We start from the raw sequence: 20,655 nt of genomic DNA, 5'->3' as shown, positions 1-20,655 counted from the left end.
CTTTTCTTTGTGGTCTTCCCACTGGTGGTATAGTGGGTAAGGCTCAGTTGGACAAACATGGTCACATATATCCATGCGCCAATCAGAGATTAACATGTTTTAACTCTTTAGAAATAATTATAAAGGAGTTTTTTCCCCAATAACTCAAGTTATGCTCACATCGTCCTGAATATTTCATGTTATCAAGAAATAATAACCACATTTTCAGGAACTTTCAATGTCTAGTTTGGCATTTGAGGGAATTGAGCTCACCCTTGTCCTTTTTCAGAATGAGTGCGGTTGGACCTATTTGTTGTGTTCTGTTATTGTCCACCAGGTGTCACTCTTGTCTCAGTTTTCTCTTTCTGTCGGTTACAGGCCCGAAGCCCTCCTTCAGGTCTGTGCCGGTTGGAGCTGCGCTGCTTGAGCAGGTAAAATCCAGTGTTAAAGATTCTGCTACTTTTATTATTTTTCTCCTCTTTTGATTTTGTGTTATTACCAGCTGCAGAACTGGAAATCTGGGTCACATCTATAATGGTGCAGCAGTTTTAATAAAAAGGGCGACATCGTCTGCTAATTGACTTGATATCAAGTGCTTGTCCCAAAACATTAACTGTTTAATTCCCTTAATTTATTTCATAGATGTCATTTAATGAGGAACAACAACGGAGATGTTTACCCTGTTTAAGAATCTTTTTGTAGTTCCATATGTTGAGGTCGTCATGAAATATATAGTTAATAATAATGAGTAAAGTATATTTCTAAAATTTTGTCTGAAACCAAATCGTTTTAGTTATTGCAAAATAAATGAATGTTCAACCATATCAATGCTTTATAGAAATCTGAAATATATATTGGAACCATCTTCCTCCAAATGAGGGTTTAGTTCTGTCTCACTGTCAAGTCATCGAGTGTTTGAGGACTTCCTCACAGACATTTTGAGCCCTTTATGAACCCTTTCCTTAAGATTGCATTCTTGCAGACTTTGTGTTTGGGAATTACCCACAATTCAAAGGGTAAACACGGGGTTACCAAAAGGTAAACAAAGAGAGCAGCTCATTCAATTTAAACAGAAACATCAATGATTTAAGATGGTACATAAAAACACATGAAATCAGAGCAATGCAGAGACTTTATTACACATCTAATTTATTCATCAACCATTTCTTATCAATTTGTTTTTAAGCTGTTTTGACAATAACGAGTTAATAGATTGTTTGACAATTATATCTCATCTCGTAAGGAAAGAGCCTGGAAGACGTTCAAATCAGGGAGTAGAAAGTCAAATAAAATCATTCATTCACCATCATTCACCTCAATCATTTTACTGGTGCGTCTTGAATCTGCTTTTGGGTCCAACTAACTTTTTTAAGTCTATTGGCTATTAAATGAGTGAAGATTTTATGTTTAACATTTAAGTTGCTAATAGGCTTGAGGTTGTCAATGTGTCTTTTATCTGTCACAGGTTGTATAACCTGCAGACTGTGCTTAATTTGCTCGCTAAGCATTTTCTGTTATTGCAAATGTCTCCCCCTTGTGTTTTATTTTAGTGTTAGTCTGGTTTTGTTGAAGCCATGCTGGGACAGCAGTAAGATAGAGATGTATGATATGGTTTGTTTGGTTGTTTAACAATATTAAATAAAGAGGGGAAACAGCTGACAGCACTGAAATGTAATTGCAATTGGGCCGCAATGCTTTTTAATTTTCACGTAATATTATATATATATATATATATATATATATATAATATATAGCAAAGTGTATTTCCCACAATGTTCCATTGTTGTAACCACTGACCAGCTTCTCAACCAAGAAGAGCGATAAAGAAGGAAAGAAAGAAAGCAACAGATCAATAAAAAAAGAAACAAAACATGAGAAAAGTCTGCATATCTTCATGTCGCACTCCGCCACAGACGATCTTTGATGCATCGTCATCTTTTCGTCCCGGCTCGGAGTGATGACGTGAGCAGCGTGCGACAGGACCAGGACAGCCTGGGCTCCTGAGCGGAGTTGGCAGCAGCGGCAGTCGAACAGAGATGGCTGCCCCCACGGAGCGCTGCCGCCGCCGCGGCGGTGGCGGAGGGTTTGCTGGGTGTCCGCGGACGACGAAGCCTTGGTGGCGGCTCGCGGTACTCCTGTTCTGCGTGTCCTCCCTGCCGGCGGTCACCGCGCTGGTGGACGGCCTCTACTGCGGCACCGAGGTCTGTTACGATGTGCTCGGTGTCACCCGGGAGGCCGCCAAGTTGGATATCGCCCGGGCTTACCGGCAGCTGGCCCGCCGGTACCACCCGGACCGGTTCCGGCCGGGAGAGCCCGGCTCGGAGGGAGAGACCCGTGAGTCCGCCCATGCGAAGTTCCTGCTCATCGCGACTGCGTACGAGACGTTAAAGGTCGGTCCAGGTCTCTGTCAAGGACCCTGGAGTTTCATTCAGAAACTTCCAGCGGCCACTCGTGTCTGTTTAATCTACGAGACCTTTATGTCCACGTGTCCAATAACATCCTCATTAACTCCTCTAACGTTAATACAGTATAGCACTTTGTCCACGTTCTCCTTCCCAATACTCCTGTACGGATTAGTGTGTCCATATGTATAATATAATGTCCACGTAGGGACTGATGTTGCCTTATGATGACGTATGTGCTAGTGCCATACAGCGATGCTGTCATTTTCTTTTACAGTGTCTATTTATCTGCTATGCCATGGTTTACCATAGTCGTAACATTCATAAATTAACTTAATATTATTATTCTATGTGATTACATCCTATTGGTCACAATCCACGATGGAACTAGTGGTTCCTCACACGTTGATGTTCATATAAATCTGATTTTCATGTCCCTTAATGTGCCCTACTGCAAAGTCTGTCTCGTAGTTTGCATCTCTGTACTGTTCTATATTAATATATAATATTAATGATAATCCGTATGTTTCTCTACCTGACATTCAGACATTATGCTTTTGTAATAATTCAGTCATTTATTTCCCACAGCAGTACTTCCCAACCGGTTTAGGCAGTGCAACCAAAGAGATGATTGTTCTCAGGTTGTTTCATTGAATGGATTTATAGCAGTGAAAGTGTACTGTGTAGCAGAAATTATAGTAATTATAATAATTTACTTATCTTGTGACCTCTCAGATTTATATCCCAGGTTGTCTTAGAGAGGTTTTAACATCACCCATTTTTTTTTTTTTTAAATGGTACTCCCACATTTATTTACCATCCGGGTATAAGAAGTTCCCCTCACTCCTCTACAATAATCGAAGCGGTAAAAAACAAAGCATCTTTAAAATGTTCAGCACTTCGCACACATTTCCTGTGAGATTAGATGAGTCCGGCGCAGTTACACACTGAGGTGGAAGTTTCCTGAATAACCTAAATATTGATGGGTATAATTGCAGCACTGATGTACATGTTCAAACGCTTGGTTTGTGTCCACATAGGCAGAGAAGATTACTTTTGGCCCCGCAAGAAGAAATTCCTCTGCAGTATTTGCACTTTAAAACATGCCTGAGAGAGGTGAATAACTCCTGCAGGTATTAACAGATATATCCTAAGACTTAACATAGTTTTTTATTTGTTTCTTTGGCAACACTATAAATAATATTGTAGAACCAGGTTTGGCCGAGCTCCTCCTGCAGGTCTTCATAAAACTAAACCTTCTTTTAATAACAGAAATGATGTGTCTCTGTCTGTGTGTGCAGGACGAGGACGCTCGGAGGGACTACGACTACATGCTGGACCACCCCGAGGAGTACTACCAGCACTACTACACCTACTACCGCCGACAGCTCACCCCCAAGGTGGACGTCAGAATCGTCATCCTGGTCACCATCTGTGCCATCTCCATCTTCCAGGTACGACCGCAGCCAGAAAACTACCAGCAGGTTCCAAACACACGGCAGACAGGCAGACAGACTATGTGGGAAGTTTTTATTTTGTCAGAAACGGAGACTTCTGACTCCTGACTCTCAGACCATGAGAAATAAAAGTCCTCTAAAGAATACATCTGGTGATATTCTTTTGTCGTCCTACTCAAACCAACGATGAATATACTCTACTAGCAAGTATCGTGTGTTTATCAACGCCTGATATATTCTCATATAGAGCTCCATTGTTGTGCGAAAACTATTGAAACTCATCAGGGAACCCAGTGTTGCACTGGTTGACATGTTACTTTATTAACCCTGAACACACACACACTCAATCCCACATGCACCGTTTTGTTAAATAGGTGGAAATACTCACGAGAGCACCAAATGTGGATTAATCCGCCACTGAAAATAGTCCCAAACAAATGTACAATTTCCTCCTGTTTGAGTGGCATTTGCTGAAACCTAGTGTCGAGCATTTTTAGAAAAATAAACCACACTTGTAAGCCATTTGAAAGATTTCTTCAGTAAAAAGACAAGAGCAGTGAAGGCAGAACGTATTGAGAGACGGACGGAACACATTGTCGGTCTTTTAACGGGACTTGTTGACACGGTAAGAAAAATGATTGTGATGGAGGATATTTACTTCTTTGTTTACACAGTTTATACAGCTGAAGGCACATTTTCATCTGTGGTCGCATGTGACCCGGGCTAATTATCAAACCTCGATACTGACCATGTGTGCGTAGCATGGAGTATCAGCTGTTGTTGAATACTTTACTTATTCTATGAAGTAAATGAACATTTTTCTTACAGTACACTTTGATATTTAGGTAATGTTTTTATCTAACCGTGATACGTTGACATACTTAGTCAATTTGTTTACTTATCTGAGATCCAGACTATTTATTTAGTGAAAACTGCGACTAGAGTAACCGAAGCGAGGCAGGTAAGGTCAAAGCCGTTAGCACACACGCACCTCTCACCTCCCTGTCTCTCCTCCAGTACTACAGCTGGCACAGCAGCTACAACGAGGCCATCAACTACCTGGTGACGGTGCCCAAGTACCGGATCCAGGCCACGGAGATCGCCAAGCAGCAGGGCCTCCTCAACCGCACCAAGGAGAAGGGCAAGAACCGCCGCACCAAGGAGGAGATCCGGGAGCAGGATGAGGAGGTGATCCGTGACATCATCAAAAATAAGATCGACATCCAGGGGGGCTACCAGAAGCCCAACCTGTCGGACATCCTGCTGTGCCAGATCGTGCTCTCCCCCTACTACCTGACCCAGTACGCCTCCTGGTACGCCTCCTGGTTTTACCGCTTCACCATCTGCAGGGAGGAGTACGGCGAGGAGGAGAAGTTCTACATCATCAGGTCAGTTCTCGCATTCCAAGCGTTTGACCTCGGGTGCAGGAAAGCATTGCGCTACCCGGATGAATGAGATGAGTCGGGACACCTTTTGCACCCCGGCGTCGTCTCACAGCCGACTCTTGTGTTTTCGCTCTCAGGAGGAACATGAAGATGTCTCAGTCCCAGTTTGACGGTGTCGATGAAACTACCAGGCAGTCCTTCCTGGAAAAACGGCTCTGGATCAGAGAAAACTACGAGGTTTGTCACTTTAAATTCTCTCCGTGGAATCCTTTGCATTCCTTTTCCATCATTCACTTCATTTTTATTTTGGACCTCTTCCTTTGTTTCTTTTCTATTCTTCCCGCTTTACTTTGACTTCTTTTTAAGATCTTACTTCTATATTGTCCTCCCCTTTTTCCTCACTTACCTCCTCACCTTGTTTCCCCCTATGGTCCTCTTAAGCCGGAGATATACTTGCTGTTAACTAGGCGTTTGGCCGCACCTCGCCTATCCTGTGTTTGTTTGGAGCGTTGGTTGTGAACGTCCTCAGAAATTGACTCTACACGTCCGCTATATGCAGTACGCACATAAACACATCTCCATCCTGGTGAAGAAAGCGCATAAACAGCTGTGTTTCTTCAGGAAACTTAAGAAGGCTAAATTCCTGTGCCAAGTTCTTTTTAACTTTTTTACAAAGGAGCAATAGAAAGCTTCCTGACTGGAGACATTACAAACTAACATGTGATGTTCCAGGACAGGAGGCTCTACAGCAGGTGACAGAAACCACCAGGAACATCACTGGTCTACTGAGCATCAGTGATATTGGTGAGAAGAGGAGCCTGAGAAGAGCTCAAAGGATATTAAACGACTAAACCCACCGAGACACAACCTGTTCACCTGCTGCTATCTGCAGAGAGATACAGAAGTATCAGCGTGCAACCCTGTTGTACAGTGACAATGAGTTAACCATGTAACCATGGCAGATTCAGGGCAGTAAGGCGATGTGACACGAAGTGCTTGATTTATGGGCCTTACATACCATCTACAATGGCTGTCGCTTTTTCTGCCCCCGATCTCCAGAATTAACAACAAAGTAACGTCGAGTTACGCCATGTTTTTTGTTTACATCACACAAATATGGAAGTTCTATACGGTCTGAGTTCTCCAGTGGAAAACTCCAGCAAACCCCCCTGGAGGACATAAACAAGTATGTCAACGTTTCTGTTCACGACACATCCGGCGTGGCTAAAAAAAAGCAAGTTTAATCTCCGGCTGTAGATGAGATCCATTGCTCTCAATGACAATGCTAACATGCTAATGCTTAGCAGTTATAATGTTCACCATTTTCACCATCTTAGTTTAGCATGTTAGCATTAGCATGGCTAATTGCAGCTTTAAAAATCTTGATATTTCTATCCAAACTAAGAACTTTAAAAAGAGTTATTAGTGAATGAAAACAGCATTTAGGTAAAAAAATAAATAAATGTAAAAGTCAAACTATGAGCAGCCGAGTGAGATAACTCTGTAGACTATGCGAGTGTAACCGCTCCCAATGTGTGTGTGTCCGTCAGTTGCACAGAAATGAGCAGGAGGAGGAGATGAAGGTGAAGATGGCGACCGACCCGAGGATGAAGAGGTACCGCCGCTGGATGAAGAACGAGGGGCCGGGCCGGCTGACGTTCATCGACGACTGACGCGACCCAGAGCCACGTCTGTGACATACACACCTGCCTCAGTGCCAACACACACGGACGCAATACACACATAAACACACACACCGTGCTGTGTGGAGACGTACCTGTACAGAAAGATTAAGTGTGCCTGTTTATATGGGGAGAGATATTTTCATAGCGATCGGCCATAAAGAGGACGACTAAGTGGAATAAACTGTGTGCTCGGATTTTTCAACATTTTTTTTAGATCATTTCTTTCTTTCTTTTTTTTCTGAAACCAAAACAAAATGAAGTTTATTGACTGATTTTTTTTTTACTGTAATGTTTTGCTCTCCTGCTGATGAAAGCAGACGGATGAATGAGTTTTGGTGATTTTGTGTTGAAGAAGGCCACCAGTTTGACCCCTGCGACAGCCAACAGTACTGTCAAAAGTGTCCTTGGGCAAGGCATCGGACCGCCTCCTGCTCACCCTGTATGCTGCTCCAGGGAGTCAGCTAACAGTCTGAAATATAAAAGTAGTGAATTGTATTAGCATTTATTGCTGCTGTTATGATGAATACACCAGGGCCAGGAAGTTTTCTTTAGTGACATTTGGTAAAAATCCTCACTTTCTTCCCGGGAGTCAGGCGAGAACAAGGATATCAATTTAGCCTAGCTTAGCACAAAGACTGTAAGCGAGGGAAACCGTTCTAGCTCTAACAAAAGTAAGAAAATCCACCCACCACCTACACCAAAGCTGTCTGGTTTACATCTGCTTATCTTGGTGTAGAATTAGTCATGTAAAAAGGAGACATTTGATGATTAGCTTGCTAACTAACAAGGTACAAGAAGGAAGTGAAGTGACGATATCTTTTCATCTGACTTCCCCTGTTGACCACAAGAACATGTCCGTTGGAGGAACTTGAGTGCAAACCGAAGATGATTGGTACTTCTGTTTCTTCTGATCAAATGTCTCTCTGTGCGTAAATAGAAGCCAAAGTCACAGCTGCAAGTATCTGTAAATTCTGCAATGGCAGATGTTTATCACAGGAAGTTTACTGTAGTTTCTGCTCCGTTTCTTCAGAAGTTCCGGTGACCACATAACCGTTTACTGCAAAGAAATAACTTTTACTTCATATTATTTATTGTTTGACATCTCACTGGGTTTTTTTTGTTTTCATTTCGGTGTGTCGATATGAACGCAACCAAATAGTTTTGTTTTTAATAAATGCATTCTAAAATATGTTTTCGAAGACGTTTGTTCCCGGTTGCGTAACTTAGCCTCAGTCTTCATCTATGTATTCAATCTTTTACTGGTTCTGGTTGCCAGATGTGGTCTATAATCAATGGTTTGGGTTTTACTAATATATTTTAACAAGTACTCCACCCTTCTACAACTGCTCTTCTGTAACACTGCCGGACTCACAATGGACTCGTTCTTTTTTTTTTTTTTTTTTTTATATATATATCAAGTGATCCAGAGATATTGTCTTGTTTATTCCATGGATTCTTCTTCCTTTTGAAAACATGGCACCTACATTGCCCACAATGCAACTGGACAGCAGACGATGGAAGATTCAGGTGTGTTGTGCTAGAAGTAGCTAACGTAGCCTGGAGCCGCTGGCCTGCAGCAGAAATGAGGAGCTCCAGAGGTCTGGTGAGCTCGCTTCTTTCTAACTCCACACCTTCAGAGTTTCTTTTTTGTTTTGAATTTCCGTACTTTCAATCTTCAGCCCCAGCCGACGCTGAGGAAAGGACTTGAGGACATATTTTGGACTTCACATAGCTCCTTCTGGAGTCACTAAAAGGTTCAGACTTTTTTCATATAAGAAAACTGTTTATTTTCCAAAAATATTGAACTTCTTTCAAGGGCCTATATGGGGTTTTTTCTTTTAGATTGGGGGGTAGAGCCTGGCTGATGCTGGATTCTTGAGGCAAATATTCAATATTATAACATTAACAAATACAACTAGAAAGGTGCACTCAATACTGCTGTATTCTGTGATGGAATGAATACAACAATGAGCTGGAAGGCGTCCTAAAACACATTTCATTCAGACTCAAAAACATGCGACGATGTATGCAGGCAATCGTCCCGAAGGCGTCGTATAAGACATTTCATACAATCTTGCCAAAAACTAAATTAAACTTACCAAGCTGTCTACCCAGAAGTGTGTGTACTGGTAGTTCTGTTAGCTGTTAGCCAAACACACTGTACCTCGGGGCCGTTTAAGAGTAGTGCGTGATGAGTAAGCAGGCAGTTAATGGCAGCATAAAACAGGAAGTAAGAGGTGTTTTGAGAAAGGTCCTGGAGCATGCAGCCATAACTGGTCACCCAAACTGTGCGCTCAGCTCTGGACGGACACAGAGGTGCACGATCACTCACGGACTCACGCACAAGCGTAACCAATCGCATGATCCTCCTGCCAGAGATGATGATGATGATAATGATACATGAGCCGATTTTAACACCAACATTTTTGACAAGGACCCCTTAAAAGTGATTATCAATGAATTGTGTACTACGCTTGATATTTAACAGTTTAACAGTAAACTGGATCTACAGTAGATTTACTTTTCTTCATAAGCTTCAATCCGTGACCACTGCATGTTGCTGAAGTGCCCTTGAGCAAAAAAACAAGCCCCATCCGACCTCTGAGACGTCAAATACCCGAATAAAAGAACCATGCTGGAAAGAAAACAAAGCACGCCATGTCAGGTTTTCCATCAACAATAGAAATTATTAACATACATTTTAAAACATACAAAAACAAAAGATACAAGGCAGAAGTATGACAGAAGGCCTGTGTCATTACACCATGAACCACGATAAATTGAAATGAACCGACTGAATTGGACATAACCTCGCTGCAAATCAAGTCTCAGATGTTATCTCGTTAAATAACAATAGTGCCTTTTGAGATGATCACGATCTCTCTTGAATGAAAAACAAAAGAGATTTACACTTACAGAAACCTACAGATCTCTGGGAGTCTGTCTGTCTTACAATAAGAGCTGTACTCTGCCTCGGTGACTAACGACATCACAGGAAGTACACCGGCTGGAGGTTTTTCAAACTTTACTCTGTTCTGTACTTTGAGTTGGCCGAGACGTCTGATTGGTTAACGATGTCATGCATGGCTCATCAACCTTTACTGGGTTATTTTCTAAAAATAGAATGCCAGTAAACATTCTCTGGTAGCTGTTGCTGTTTTTATTTATAGTAATGTAATAATAATTTAGAATTATTCTCAAACCCCAAAAAACGTGACATAGAGGACTGAAGTCTGATTTATACAGTAAATGAAATGTTTTCCGGCTTTGTTTGGAAAAGTGATAAATGCTACTAACAGATTCCGTGTCCCTCTCCCCCCCACTGCCTTCCTCTTTATACATCCAGCCTTTCACGGCCCTGTTGCCGATTGGCTGGAATAGTTTTTGTTTGTTTCCTATTTACAGCTGTATGAATATAAATTTGATTATTGCATTTTCATTTAAAATTTGACTCAGACTCATAATACTATGTGGGCTTCCACGGTGTATGAACACCAGAGGGTTTTATTTCAGCATTGAATTATTTGCTGAATTTGACAAAAAGTGTATTAGATTAAAATCTCTGCCTGCGCCTTAAACATTATTATAATATATTAACAATTCAGATTTAGTTTGAAGCTCTGCTGTAATAAACCACAATTATCCTTTAAGGAACCGACCGGCCGTCAATTTCAACGTTCTTTAGCTTCAATTAACGAGGATTCTTTTCTAGTCCAGAGAATGGGTCTGGCTACTTTGTTTGAGATATCAATAAAAGCTCTATTCTAACCTATGAATTGATATTTTTAGCTCAAAACTTGCCCTTCACCTGCAATTTCAAATCCGTACAGAACACGCGTTCATGGAAAACCTTCAGTCTCGTGTAAATCCAAATAAAATTAGTATGTACATTTGTATAAAAAATGAAATGTAACCCTTCATTGGTTGTTAATCTCTTCATATATACTGAACACGACCGACTGTGTCCTCTCTTACTGCATACAGGCTGTGGAGCTTCTTCAGACGGCTCTACAGTCCATAGTCTTTGTGTGCGAATACAAACGGGGATACTTTTGTCTCAGTAATAATTTGATCAATGGTGCCACTGATGGCTCTGAGATTGAAATCTTCACTGCATCTCAATGGTGGATTTGTTTTTCTTGTTTTTAAGTCCAACATACTTATGAACTGTCTGGGGTTATATTATTCTATTATTCTTAGCCCCACCGAGATTTAAGGTGCATTAAATCATGTTTCCCGGTCCTTAAATCCACAAAGTGTGACATTTAGAATCCAGCAGCGTGTTCAAGGTTCAAATGGAGGGAGATCCCAGGAGAACCAGGTGTTTAAAACAAACTGCCAAGGACAGAAAGGGCTTCGGCCGAGTTTCAGTTTTTGTTTCTCCGTCCTTTGACTCCTTCACTGACGACTTAGAAAAGACAACACGAGAGCAAATCCAAAGGCTTTAGTGAAATCACGAGAAAAAGCTGTCCGATTGTCTTCAACATCAAACAAGTTCACAACAGGAAAGGGGGGTTGGCAATGATCAAAGCAAGAAGGAAAAAAGTCCCCATCTTTCTTTCTTTTTTTTTTAAAGTGACAGTTTTCAGCTGCAGACGTCTTCAGATGAGGTCCTGTTGACCCTCTTCATGAGTATTTCAGCTGGAGTTGTTGAGATGAGCTTGTAGCACATGATGAAGGAACCGGTTTGGTTTGGTTCTGTACAACAGCTGGGACAGATGGCCCACTTCATTGGGACAAAAGGGCCGTATATATTACGCTTTGGGAAACATTAAAAGTTTCTTTTGAGTGTGATTCTTTTATTTTTTCTGCCCCATAGGTTCCCAAAATCTTCAGAAAGTATCTCAAGTCCAACACTGACGTTAAACTGGGACCAAGAGGAAAAAGATGATGTGTTAGGAACGGCCAATAAAATATTCAGAATTATTAAATAATTCTAGTAAAAAGATTTTACTAACTAATACAAAGTTATGAGAAGTCAAATTGGTTTTTTTAAATCAATGATGAAGTCAAAAGTATGAGATAACTATCAGATAGTATATTATTATTATTATTATTATTATTATTATTATCGGTCTTTGCTGAAGTCGAAAACGTGACAACAAATCTTCGAGGACTTTTAGTATCGTCATGTTTCCACGCTGCCAGCCGCTCCAAACCACATTCCTTATGTCGTCTATTAGTTCTTTAGTACGATCAAACTTTTCGATGACACCTTTTCCTCTACCAGCAGCCCACTGGATGAAATCAGACACTGAAAATGAATTTGACGGTTCAGTTTCTTTAGGCGTACGGACCTCTTGGCAAAATCATGAAAGCATTTCAGGGGTCAGGTAATTATTGTTTCGAATTTCAGATTCGACAAAGTTGTATCCTCTCAAAATATTTTTCTAGAGTAAAACTGAATTTTTGGACCTTGTAAGAGTAATAAAACCGTGGCCGACGTTTGTATATTTTAAGGGTTTAAGAAGGTCAGGATGAGAGTCTTTAATGTCACCGAGCTGTTTGTTTTTTTCCCATCTGAAACATTCACGGACAAATGCCGATTCTCAGGAAGTATCTATCCTGTCTTCTTTCTGTTGTGTGAATTCCTTTTGTGAGTTTTCTTTGATGGTCTGAGGAACAAGGGCTTGAGATGTTTCAACATGTGCTGCGTTTTGTTTCTGTCACAAGGGTTAGTTAGGGTTAAGTCTTACGAGGTTTTGACCAGGTCGTAGACGTAAATGAGGAAGTCGTCGTCAAACTTGATGAAGTAGACGGAGGGCTTGGCCTCCACCTGGTGTATGACCATGCCTGATCGTTTGCCACCATCCTCTTTGGCGTACTCCACCTGTTTGCCCACCAGGCTGTCCACCACCTCGCCAGGTTCCCTCTCTGTCGGGACACTGTCGTCTACAGGGAGGGAGGGAGGGAGGGAGACAGGGGTGTTAGCAGAAATTGGTATTATCATGTTTTTTACTCTTCTAGTAAAAAAGAGAAAAACAGAGAGATAAAAAGACGTTTCAAGTCAATTTGAAGGAACAATTATGAGTAAGTAAAGTTTGAACTAAACAGTAAAGTGTATGTTAATGTCCAACATATAAGCACAGTCAAACTAAAACATACGACTGAAAAAGTCAATTCAACAAACTAAGTTGAATTGACAATGAACAAAATGTTATTAAATATAACAAGAAAATGAACAAGACATACAACGAAAAATATATATATCTATATATATATATATATAGATATATATATATATATCTATATATATATAGATATATCTATATATCTATATATATATATATATATAGATATATATATATTAAATAAAATCTCAAGTATAAATATAAAATGGAAAATATATAAAATTAATTAACATTTTTGATATTTAAATTCATAAAATATGTATTAAAAAATACAAATCATGAGAAGTAATAATAATGATGAAATTATAGAAAAAATATTTTTAAATGTATAAACAATGTTTCATTTTATAGGTTTATGAATATTTACTTTCCAATCACAGGGCTGAGCGATATGGCTACAATAGATATCTGGATTTAATTACATCTCAGGTAGGTTCCTCTTTAAAATCGCCACCTGTTTAAACCAAAGTTGAACAAGAGGACTTCACTCACTTGAGTCGGGCATGATGCGGAGGTCTCCCTCTTTGTAGTCGTCCAGCAGCTGGTACATGTAGAGGACCGGGTCTTTCTCGTAGGTTATGTAGAACCAGGTGGTCATGATGGGAGCCCGGGCCAGAACCATCCCCCTCCATTCCTCTTTTGGACCCTCCTCCGTCTCAAACATGTGCTCCACTGCTTTACCGATCATGGTGTCCGCTAGGTTGACCTCTGTTAGACGGGATTTAGCTGCAGGGATTAAAATAAATTCAAATCACCGGTTCAAATCTGCCTGGGAACCTGTGCTGCATATCAGGCCCCTCTCTCTGCTGACTGAATAAAGGTACACAAAACATCTTTAAAAAATCCACATTACAAAAAAGAAAACAAACAGAACGGATAGAAAATGGAGAGACTAGATGTCTATTTATCCTTACCATGGGTGTATAGTGGCCTTTTGAGACTCACTTTGTCAGACAGCTTTACACTGATGACTTGGCTCAACTTCCATCAGTCTAAGCTGGACTTTGAGCTAAATGCTAATCTTAGCATGCTAAAGTGCTACCATTAGTATGCCAACACGCCGATAGTAACATGATCAGGCATGTTAACATCTCATGAATGTTAATGCTGACTTTTAGTATGTAACATTAGGAATTGAACCATATATAACTTATTAGCATAGGACACTTGCTTAGTGTGTTAGCGTGTTATGATCTGCCAGCATTCGAATTTTACACTAAGAAGCCTAATGTTAGCAGGTTCTGCCAAAATTAGCACTCTACTATACTAAACTAAACATTAGCATATTACACTAACACGCTGAGTGTTAGCATATTATTTTCTGCCAAAATTAGCACTGTACTATACTAAATTAAACATTAGCATATCATACTTCCATGCTAAATGTTAGCATGGTATGCCAATACTGATATACAATGTATGAAACATTAGCATGTTACAATGACCTGCTACATATTAGCATGTTCTGCGAACACTAACACGCCACTACACTAAACAATATTGCACTATCATGCTAATGTTAGCATGTTATGTTTTGGCGACAAACTTTTGCAGATCAGTGGGCTATGTGCAATTAGATATGTGAGTTTTTTTTACATTTTTGTTCGTAGAAAATGTTCAAAATAGTTGCAAAAGTTGCAAACGAGTAAAAATAAAGACTTTCTTCCGAAAACTAGTAAACTAAATGAGCAGCCTTCTATCACCACTGTGTTCAGCGTGATCCTGTTCTCAGTTCAGTCTTACCCAGTCTGTCCGGGAGCACCTCCAGTCCCTGAACCCTCTCGTCTTTATGGAGCTCCAGACCATAAATGCAGTCGAAACCATCGTACTTTACCAGATAGAGCGACGGGTTTACTGGCACCTGGTGGACGCATACATTTAAAACATTGATTTCTGTTGTTTTCGTGTGTCTTTACACACAATATTACAAGTCGGTACGTTTGCTTTAACAATGATAGTTTTGTGTGTTGGAGGCAGATGGCAACGTAGCAGCCTGGATGCTGACCTCAGCAGTTGTGTATGCCGGTACAGAGTCCCGTCAGCTTACCTGGTCGAGCACCAATCCTTTCCAGACTACGTGTCCTCCTCCTTCCTTCCACACGTGTTGGATCCTGCAGCCGACGATGTTGCGTTGAGGCTGCGACAGAACTTTGGTGGTCGGCCCCAGACTGCTCTTGTGTTTCCTGCCAGGAGGCATGAAACAACATAGTCAACGTCATCGGATTTGCGTTTATTGTTTGCACTTTGAGGTGCATCTATAGAATTCCCTAATTAACTCATATTACGTTCCCTTTGACTCCAATTATTTTGGCTATAACAAAGACACACGAGCTGCAAACCCTCTTAACTCACTTATGAGGATTCTTCTTCTTCATCATGTTTGCAGAAACACTTGCATGCCCTGAGGAGAAAAATAACATCACAGCACATTTGTCAATTCAAATTACAACTTCCTGCTAAGATTTAAAGGATGGTTTGTGGTCTAGCCTATTTACTAGGGATCCTGCATAATTTATTTTACTGCTGCTGACCATTTTCAGAAATATTCAAATAAAGGGGAAAGTCAGTAGTTGTGAACAGAGGCTGTATTCAAACATGGGCATGGTGAAAAGGATCGTGGGAATTTGGTCATTTATTGCATTGAAAATGCTTCTGTTCAACCGACCACTCCATCCTCTCAGTCTACATCCCCACGTGATGATAACCCATCTTCGACGTCAAAATAACAGTTGACTAAACACAGACTGTGGTGGATTATCTCAATGCAGCGACTTTCAACTCTGCAAGTTGACTTCAACTTGACTTCAGACAAACAAACTAAATCTAATGGAAATCTGTCAGAAAACCAATACTACGACCATGTGGTGTCTGCAAGTTGAATGTAATAACTGTGTGTGCCCTGCCGGTGGGAATGACCTCTGACCTGCATCAGCTGTGTCTCTGTGTCCCGGAGTGCTCTTCATTCATCTGGAGGCAGGGAGGCAGCCAGGCTGCCCGGCCACACAGCTACAACACAAACCTGTCCAGGGCTTCAACAGGAGGAGGAGAGGACAGAGAGCACGTTATCTAATGTGAGGAATAACACAATGACTTCTAGTCACAAAAGATGTCTGTTCATGGATCCAATCTACTCTCCTGCTATAGCCTTCACTGACATCTACTGGTGAAAAGCAGGAACAACAACAACATCAAGAACAGACCTCGTGTCATGTCTGTCAAACTGCTGCCTCATCATTCTACGTCACCTCGACTGTTTCTACCCAGTCATGATTAACTGGTCACAAACATTCAGCTTGGTATTAAATATCACCATGTCTTGATGATGATGATGATGATGTGTCTGGAGCTGCATGCTGGGAACTCTGCATTACAATCTTCTTATTAGCTTGGCATAAATACTGGAAGCAGCTTTAGCAGATACTGTGTAAAAACGAAAATAGACACATGAAGAAAGTTGTGTCTGCTGCATCTGTGTCTGTCTTTTTCACAATAATTAGCATGTTAAAATGCTAAATGCTGCGTGTTACCATGTTCTGCCAACATTAACATGCCAGTATACTTCTCTTAACAGTGCAGAGCGGCGGGCATGAGCTAGCCAGAGGGGCACGCTCACGTGCACTAAACAATCAGTGCAGGTTTAGCAGTATTTACCCTGTCTCCAGTATTCAGGAGCGCTGATGTTCAGCAGGTTTCCAGCTTTTAAGTTTTCCGGCTCATCTGCCGAACCAAACCTGTGACAGAAAAAACACAAAGTCAACCACTCAACCACATTCAAAGACGATTGATCTGAAAGCAGGACTGTGGCTCTCAGTGAACGATGCCAGTAAAATAAGTTAAACTTCCATATTATTGGTTATACCATTGATATATATACACGACCTCATATACGAGCACCTGTCATGAAGTTTCATAACTTATCAACGTGATGACAACAGAGCGATGGAGACGCTCAGAGAGCTGGTGTGAAGCTCCAACATGTGCGGAGGGACAAGAATAACTGCCTTTCGGTTGCATGTCTTCGCCAACCAGTCGAGTTGAGTTTACATCCACGTCTGTCCAAACTGTCATCGCTTCATCATTTTATGCTTTTAAACAATTGTGTGAAATATGAACGTTTTATCAGAGCACACATTGAAAACTCAAACAGGCTCAGAAACAACAGACATTTTGCAGCATTTGGCTGCAGCTGGTGTTGATTTCCCTCCTGTTGCCCTGGGCAACACATGATTAGCCTGTTGTCATGAGGGGCAGCGCAATGACCGACTCACTCTGTCCAAGACGCTATTTCAAATGGACTGAAACCGGAGAGTCCGACACTGGGAGCAAAAACGACATTGTTCTTTGTGCACACACACACACACACACACTAAAAAAATTACATTTCTCTCTGGTCCCCCCTAAAACATCTGGATGTTATCAACTCCTAGCACTGCCCAAACTGTTAAAATGTTCAGACTTCTGCACCGTGATTCAACAAGGACAATAAAGCTGGAGTGGTCTTGTTTTTTAAGACTAGTTCTAGTACTTTAACTCCCAACTTGCCAAAAACTCATGGTTTCATTTTATTTGGTTTCTGTATTTAAAAAGCTAGACTTTGAAGTGCTAACTTGGTGTTTGCACACCGGGCTGTGTTCTTTGAGTTATGGCCAGGTTGAAACTTTGACTTTTTTCAATACAAACAAAAGCCTCATCTCAATCTCAATAATTTGATTATTTCATCACCAGCTCTGCAACACTGTAGCAGAGCAGTAACCTTGGAAACATTTGTGGGTAGCGTACATGCTACAATGTAGCAGAGCTGTAACTGTAGAAATGTTTTTAGCTAGTATCCATGCGAAACTTTAACTGAGCTATAACATTGGAAACATGTTTTGATAGCATCCATGCTACACTAAAAGAGCTGTAACCATAGAAAAATGTTTTGCTACTGAAGAATAGCCTTTGGCTGCCCTCCGACTGTCACATGACTAGTGATGGGAGACTTAGTGGGGACTTCCTGTCTTGCACATCCACTGCAGCTGAAGATAAATGATGGATTCAACCTGTTTGTGCATCGGGATGTCGTTGCAACGTTTTATTAGGCCCAACTGACGAGAGGTTAACGGCCACGTTGCCGTAGTGGTATTGGGTGAGGTTGTATCGGAGTAGTGTGCAAGTACATGAGGACAGTATCAGACCCGATACTTGATTTTTGTATGGGAGCATCCCTCACTGGTCCTGAGAATCATCTTTTACTTCAGCAAATATGCCAAAGCTGTAAAAAAAAAAAAAAAACACTTCCATGTTCAGTTAATGCAAATGTTAAATAAAAACCCAAACTGTGTTCGAGGGATAGCATGATTTTATTGTGATTTGGGTGAACTGTGCCTTTAAAAGAGAATATAGCTCACCTATACCCTGTAGGAAGACAGACGTATTACAGATATATTGGAATCATACAGTTTTGGGTACCGCAAGTAGACAAACAAACAGACAAAACAACACCAATGTAATCTTTCACTACTCTGATCTTCAGTTGAGATGAGCATCAGCCGGTCGGTAGGCCTGCTGGAGCTGTAGTTGCACCATCAGGCTGCAGCTGACCTTTGATTTAATTTGGTTACGAGTTGGTAAAGGGGGCGTGACCGTCACCAGACTGGAGCATTCAAATCAGCTTTCAGCAACTTCAACATGAAAATCACAGCACTGTTCACGCTGTTGTTACTTCATTCAATGCATGGGAATTTAAAAATAAATGCAGCAAACGCATCTGTGAAAAGATGTGCCAAACCAAACCCTATGTTTAAAATGAAGGTTTTTACTGCTTTCATTCTCCAATGACAGCTGTTTTAGCCACGTGTTTGCTTTATTTCTGCCAGTAAGGGGCAGGTTGCTAGTTCGACTACCACTTTGCTAACTGGCTAAGTAAACAAATAATTAATATATTCAGTAATCATCCTCACTGACAAAACACCGAGCAGGTTCTGCAGGGCCAGTATGTCAGCCATGTTGCTCGCCTTTTTATTACAATTATTTACAGCCCCAGACCCGGGGAAAGGGGGCGGATAAGGGGCCTCAGAAAAGTGGACATCGCAGGGATTGTCCGGCAGGATTTCTGCGGCAAAGGCAGAAATATTCCAGACGGAGAGACAGCAGCAGACCGGGCTCGGTCTCTCGCTGTCTGCCGCTACTTCCCCCGCCCCTCCCCCGCCAGACCAACCGTCGGCGGGAGAACACCAGCGATAAAACGAGCGCTCAGTGTGTGTTGCTTTTGGCTGTTTACCTGAGGGCTGACTAGCTAGCTAAAGAGAGACAGGTGCATATTTGTTTCTGTCTTACCGTTGTTATTTTTAAAAAATGGAGTTCGAAGCGAACTGCGGCGGGTTTTCTCGCCTCCTGCTGTTTGTCCACAGAGCCCGTTTCGACTTCTCAGGAACCAGCAGAGAGACTCCACAGCCATCTCACCGCGGAAAGTTAAGGTGTACCAGAGGAAACGCAAGACGTCCGGTTCAGCCTTTCACAATAAAAGCGCCAGGGACTGAGACTAGGTTTTGACTAGATATGAAAGTGCATGTCACAAATGTATTGAATAAAATCTAATTTAAAAAGGTAGCTGGAACCGTATGTCCCCTAATGTTAGCTACATTTAGCGACAGGAATACTACCGGAAATCGTCCGCTGTCTTCTTCAGTGTCAGTTGTATATCTGTGTATCCAGTCTTTGGTGTGATTAGCCTAGCTTAGCACAAAACCTGGAGGCAGGTAAATGCTATATTTTTATGTTAACAAACAACCAGCCTGTCTAGTGGTATTTTAGAGGTAACATTTGTGGGGCAGTAACTACTTTGGACAGATGCAAAACCTGAAAAATTACACAATTTTATAATTTGAAATAATGCATTTTTTTATCAGTTCCTAGTTTAATAAATGAAATAATCTGGGTTAGCATACCTGGTCTCTTCAATTCTCCGTTTGTATGAGGTGTCAACTTGGGTAGCTGTGCTCTGATGGGCTTTTTACCTCGTTATCTTACTGCTTTCGGTCATCCTGAAATTCTGATCGTGCAAATGACAACAACAACACTTGGCATTTAGCAAATCAAATTGCAGTGGAGCAACAGGCAATTAGTCCCATGTGGCATTAAATCCACTGTAATTGCTAAAGGCTTCGGACATGTGTATTGTTGCTTTCCCACACCCGGGACATTTGACATTTAGAGTGTGGGGCTATCATCTCGGGCCAAGCACAATTAAAACACCATTTAAAACTATAATATCGAGCCACTGACCTTGAATTGTAGAATAATGACAAATAACATCAGCAACCAAGGGTTTTTAATGTCATGCAATAATCCAGAAATATATTGTATGTGTGGGCCGCTTATGTATTTATATATAATTTCTAATTAACTCAGGACCACTAAAACTACACGTTTTTTATTTTCTGAATGACACAATAACATAATGCATATGTAACCTATTATTAAGAAATATGTAATAGTTTTCTTCTATTTCTTCCCCTTTTCCTGTTTCACTTTTCAGATCACATTTTATTTCATGCACACTCGGTTTAAATTAATTAAAAATTCATCTAATTTATTTAATGTTTGAAAATGATTTGTCAATGTAAACAAATGCT

The 20,655-nt window shown here is 41.0% G+C and overlaps 2 protein-coding genes across 8 annotated transcripts; one reads left to right on the top strand and one right to left on the bottom strand.

The window, feature by feature from the left end:
- The first annotated feature begins 1,934 nt into the window (after positions 1-1,934).
- Positions 1,935-8,097, top strand: dnajc25 (DnaJ (Hsp40) homolog, subfamily C, member 25). The gene is made up of 5 exons (XM_076079621.1): positions 1,935-2,369; positions 3,683-3,835; positions 4,856-5,226; positions 5,361-5,460; positions 6,774-8,097. The coding sequence occupies exons 1-5, from the start codon at positions 2,016-2,018 to the stop codon at positions 6,894-6,896; spliced, it is 1,101 nt and encodes a 366-aa protein (XP_075935736.1). The 5' UTR covers positions 1,935-2,015; the 3' UTR covers positions 6,897-8,097.
- Positions 8,098-9,569: 1,472 nt separating this feature from the next.
- Positions 9,570-19,492, bottom strand: LOC142935329 (spindlin-1-like). Of its 7 annotated transcripts, none has more exons than XM_076079623.1 (8): positions 19,358-19,492; positions 16,691-16,770; positions 15,963-16,068; positions 15,392-15,440; positions 15,087-15,222; positions 14,783-14,900; positions 13,532-13,765; positions 9,570-12,800 (listed from the first exon to the last, which is right to left on the bottom strand). In XM_076079623.1, exons 3-8 carry the CDS (start codon positions 16,000-16,002, stop codon positions 12,601-12,603), a joined length of 777 nt encoding a protein of 258 aa, XP_075935738.1. In that variant the 5' UTR covers positions 16,003-16,068; positions 16,691-16,770; positions 19,358-19,492; the 3' UTR covers positions 9,570-12,600. The 7 variants fall into 7 exon arrangements, with proteins under 7 accessions (XP_075935738.1, XP_075935741.1, XP_075935739.1 ...); XM_076079626.1 differs by adding an exon at positions 16,350-16,459 and having other exon boundaries at positions 16,691-19,479; XM_076079624.1 differs by having other exon boundaries at positions 16,691-18,293; positions 19,358-19,479.
- Positions 19,493-20,655: the final 1,163 nt, after the last annotated feature.

This window comes from Anarhichas minor, unplaced genomic scaffold (genome assembly GCF_050575085.1).
Source record: "Anarhichas minor isolate MPS153535 unplaced genomic scaffold, ASM5057508v1 ptg000073l, whole genome shotgun sequence".
Lineage (NCBI taxonomy): Eukaryota > Metazoa > Chordata > Actinopteri > Perciformes > Anarhichadidae > Anarhichas > Anarhichas minor.
The sequence above is the reverse complement of the archived record's forward strand: the minus strand, read 5'-3'. Positions and strand labels throughout refer to the sequence as shown.

Coding starts and splice junctions, on each gene's coding strand:
- dnajc25 (XM_076079621.1), top strand. CDS start 2,016: ATGGCTGCCCCCACGGAGCGCTGCCGCCGCCGCGGCGGTGGCGGAGGG. Junction 2,370..3,682: donor CTGCGTACGAGACGTTAAAG/GTCGGTCCAGGT, acceptor CTGTGTGTGCAG/GACGAGGACGCTCGGAGGGA. Junction 5,461..6,773: donor GGATCAGAGAAAACTACGAG/GTTTGTCACTTT, acceptor TGTGTCCGTCAG/TTGCACAGAAATGAGCAGGA.
- LOC142935329 (XM_076079623.1), bottom strand. CDS start 16,002: ATGAAGAGCACTCCGGGACACAGAGACACAGCTGATGCAG. Junction 15,441..15,962: donor CAGAGACACAGCTGATGCAG/GTCAGAGGTCAT, acceptor TTTTCTCCTCAG/GGCATGCAAGTGTTTCTGCA. Junction 14,901..15,086: donor AAGGATTGGTGCTCGACCAG/GTAAGCTGACGG, acceptor TGCGTCCACCAG/GTGCCAGTAAACCCGTCGCT.